This window comes from Cyprinodon variegatus, unplaced genomic scaffold, assembly GCF_000732505.1.
Source record: "Cyprinodon variegatus isolate N-32 unplaced genomic scaffold, C_variegatus-1.0 Scaffold1007, whole genome shotgun sequence".
NCBI lineage: Eukaryota > Metazoa > Chordata > Actinopteri > Cyprinodontiformes > Cyprinodontidae > Cyprinodon > Cyprinodon variegatus.
Window position 1 is genome coordinate 18,068 of NW_015151460.1, and position 2,705 is coordinate 20,772.

Sequence of the window (2,705 nt, forward strand, 5' to 3'; positions counted from 1 at the left end):
GGTATCGGATCGGAAGTGCAAAAACCTGGATCGGGACATCTCTAGTGTGTAGTGCCTATAAAATTTGTATAAACGTAGCAAGAAATGCTGCTTTTCTCTTTAAATGAAATACACCCTGATTTTCACGTCAAGCATAAAAAAACAAGCATGCATATTTTTGCATAAAACCATTGATATCAGATCAATAGTGTCCCTACCAAAGTTTAAATCAACCCTACGCCCTTGCTTCTGCCGTACTCAGGTTGGCTCCTGACCAGGCTCGGACTGCTAATCTGTGATACAAGCCGGTCCTAATTTCAGCATGCGATGGCCGGCCCTCCTTAAATCATACCAAAAGTTACTCTCCAACCGAAGCTCCTACCTGTGATAGTAAATAACTCAAGGAGCTCAAGAAGTAATCCAATGTTAACTACCTATATAAGGCATACAGTATATATAGGCCTTCCTTGTGATGGTTGGCATATGGTGTAATTTTCTATTTCTTCAAACTGTAAAATCCTTGCAACTAACAAAATTATAGTAAAACTAAAATGCTTTCTTCAAACCAAACTACGATGTTCCTCTTATATTTGGCAAATTTATGTTAGAATATTTTGCAAAAATATGTTGCGTTGCATGATGGGGTTTTGCATCTAAAGGCTAATGTTTCCAGTCTTACGTGCATTGTTGCCAGGTTGGGATGTTTCCAATCTGGCAGTTTAGGATGGCTGTCTCTGGGGAAAAAAAATTTTTCTTTAGATTTATGGCCAAAGAGATCAATAGACTTTGGTTCAAATTGGGCGAGATTGCGTGGATCCAGGCGGTTTATGAAGATTTTTTTGGGCTGTAAAACGTGAGTCAGTGACATCTGGCAACCCTGCTGATGTGGTTAGCAGCAGCAGCTGTCACTGTGGATGTCGTGTGATGCTTGAAGATAGATCAATTAATCCATAATGTGTATTAATATTTTTTTTCATATTTGAGACACATGCATTTGACTGTATTTCTATTTTTCTGTTTTTGGGGATATATATATATACACCCATATACACACGCAAATATACATTTTACAATATACACCCTCTCTATCATCAAATTCCATTAAATAATTTAGATTTCTTTAAAAATCTATTAACTATTTGCATGTGTTTACTCCTCAAATTCTTCATCAAAATATCTAATAGTTTAATCTTTTCCTTAATGCATTCAAACGCCTTCCTCATATATTTTCTCTCGCTTTCACATTTATGTCCTTCCAGTATAACATGTTCTATTGTTTCATATTATCCATAGTAATCCCATTTGCCAGTAGTTTGCTTTTCAATTTTAATAACTTTATAATTAAGTCCTGTTTGCCCAAATCTTAACCTTATTATCACTCTCTCCTCCTTTCTATTTCGTCCATTTCTTATTTTCCCTACTATCTTCTGAATTTTATAAAATGTTTTCTTCATCCCACCTTTTTATGCTATTTTTCCATCGGTTTTTATTTAATAATACTCTTTCCCTCTGATTTCCTTGTTTTAACTGTAAAACTAATATGATTATGAATTGCCCTCTTTGCCATTTTATCTGCCCTCTCGTTTCCTTTTACTCCAATATGTGCTGGAACCCACACAATACAACAATCAAACCCAATGTTTTTATTCTGAATAATGTATAAAATATTTCTAATAGAACGTCCATCCTACCAGGTTTAACATTTTATGGATCAGGAGGAGCTTTGTTGATCCTCATGGAGAGTTTTCAGTGTGTTCTTGCTGTTTGGAACCTTATGCATTCAGGTTGCAGTGACTGGTTCTGTCTCAGAGGACTGATTGGGAACGAAAATGCAGCTCAGATTTATAAAGAAGACCTTGGTAGATCCTTTGAGTCTGTCCCTCTGGGTCACATTCAGCCTGAAGCCTCCTCAGGTGGCCTGAGGGCTCCGTCAGCCCGACGAGGCTCTTCTGTACTTTAAAAACTGGGATCTTCTGAATGTTGACAGCATGGTGTCTGCAGACTGTTGGTCCAAACCAGATGTGTTCACCACTGGACTGTGGTTTAGATAACGGGTCATGTGATTTGTTTTTTATGTCCTGAAGGCGTCCAAGGAGGCTGGACAGGCGCTGGTGTGTAAGATCAACCCGGGCTTTGACCTGCAGCATCACCACCTGCTCAACTGTCTGGAGAAAACGACGGTGAGGTCCAGGAAGCCCAGAGACATCCACAGCCACTCCACAGTTTTCTCACCTTCTCCACCTCTTTGCTCCTCAGAACCACGAGTTTGTTGATGAGAAGTCATACGAGTCCAGCTGCAGGGAGTTAAGCCCAGTAAAGCAGCTGTCTCGGTCCTCCTCCACCTCCTCCTCTTCCTCGCTTCATGGCTTCTCCTGCTGCGGCCGCAGGAGGAGGAAGACCTTCAACGTCCCGAACTCCAACATGTCTCTGGGTCTGCAGGGCAGCATCCAGGAGCTGAGCACCATCCAGATCAGGGAGCGACCGTTCAGCAACAGGTTTGTCACCCATTGAACATGAATGTGTTACCGCGGAAACCGTCGATTACATGAAGAAGTCCTCATGTATGAACGTCATGCTTTGAGGTTTTGAGTTTTTTTTGTTGATGAGACTTGAGAAAACAATCAGGGACTAGGACCAAAAGGAGTTTAAGAAAGTGCAAAAGACCATAAAAGGTGGATGAACATGGTTACAGTAGCAGATCAGTAAAGTTTAATAAACTGAAGGCT

At 40.3% G+C, this 2,705-nt stretch overlaps 1 protein-coding gene across 1 annotated transcript in view; it reads left to right on the forward strand.

The window, feature by feature from the left end:
• kcnd2 (potassium channel, voltage gated Shal related subfamily D, member 2) overlaps nucleotides 1-2,705 on the forward strand; it is an 11,905-nt gene that overhangs the window by 6,051 nt on the left and 3,149 nt on the right. The window contains exons 2-3 of the mRNA XM_015399400.1: nucleotides 2,064-2,159; nucleotides 2,236-2,474. Coding sequence (XP_015254886.1) covers nucleotides 2,064-2,159; nucleotides 2,236-2,474 — 335 coding nt within the window. The remainder of the gene's footprint in view (nucleotides 1-2,063; nucleotides 2,160-2,235; nucleotides 2,475-2,705) is intronic.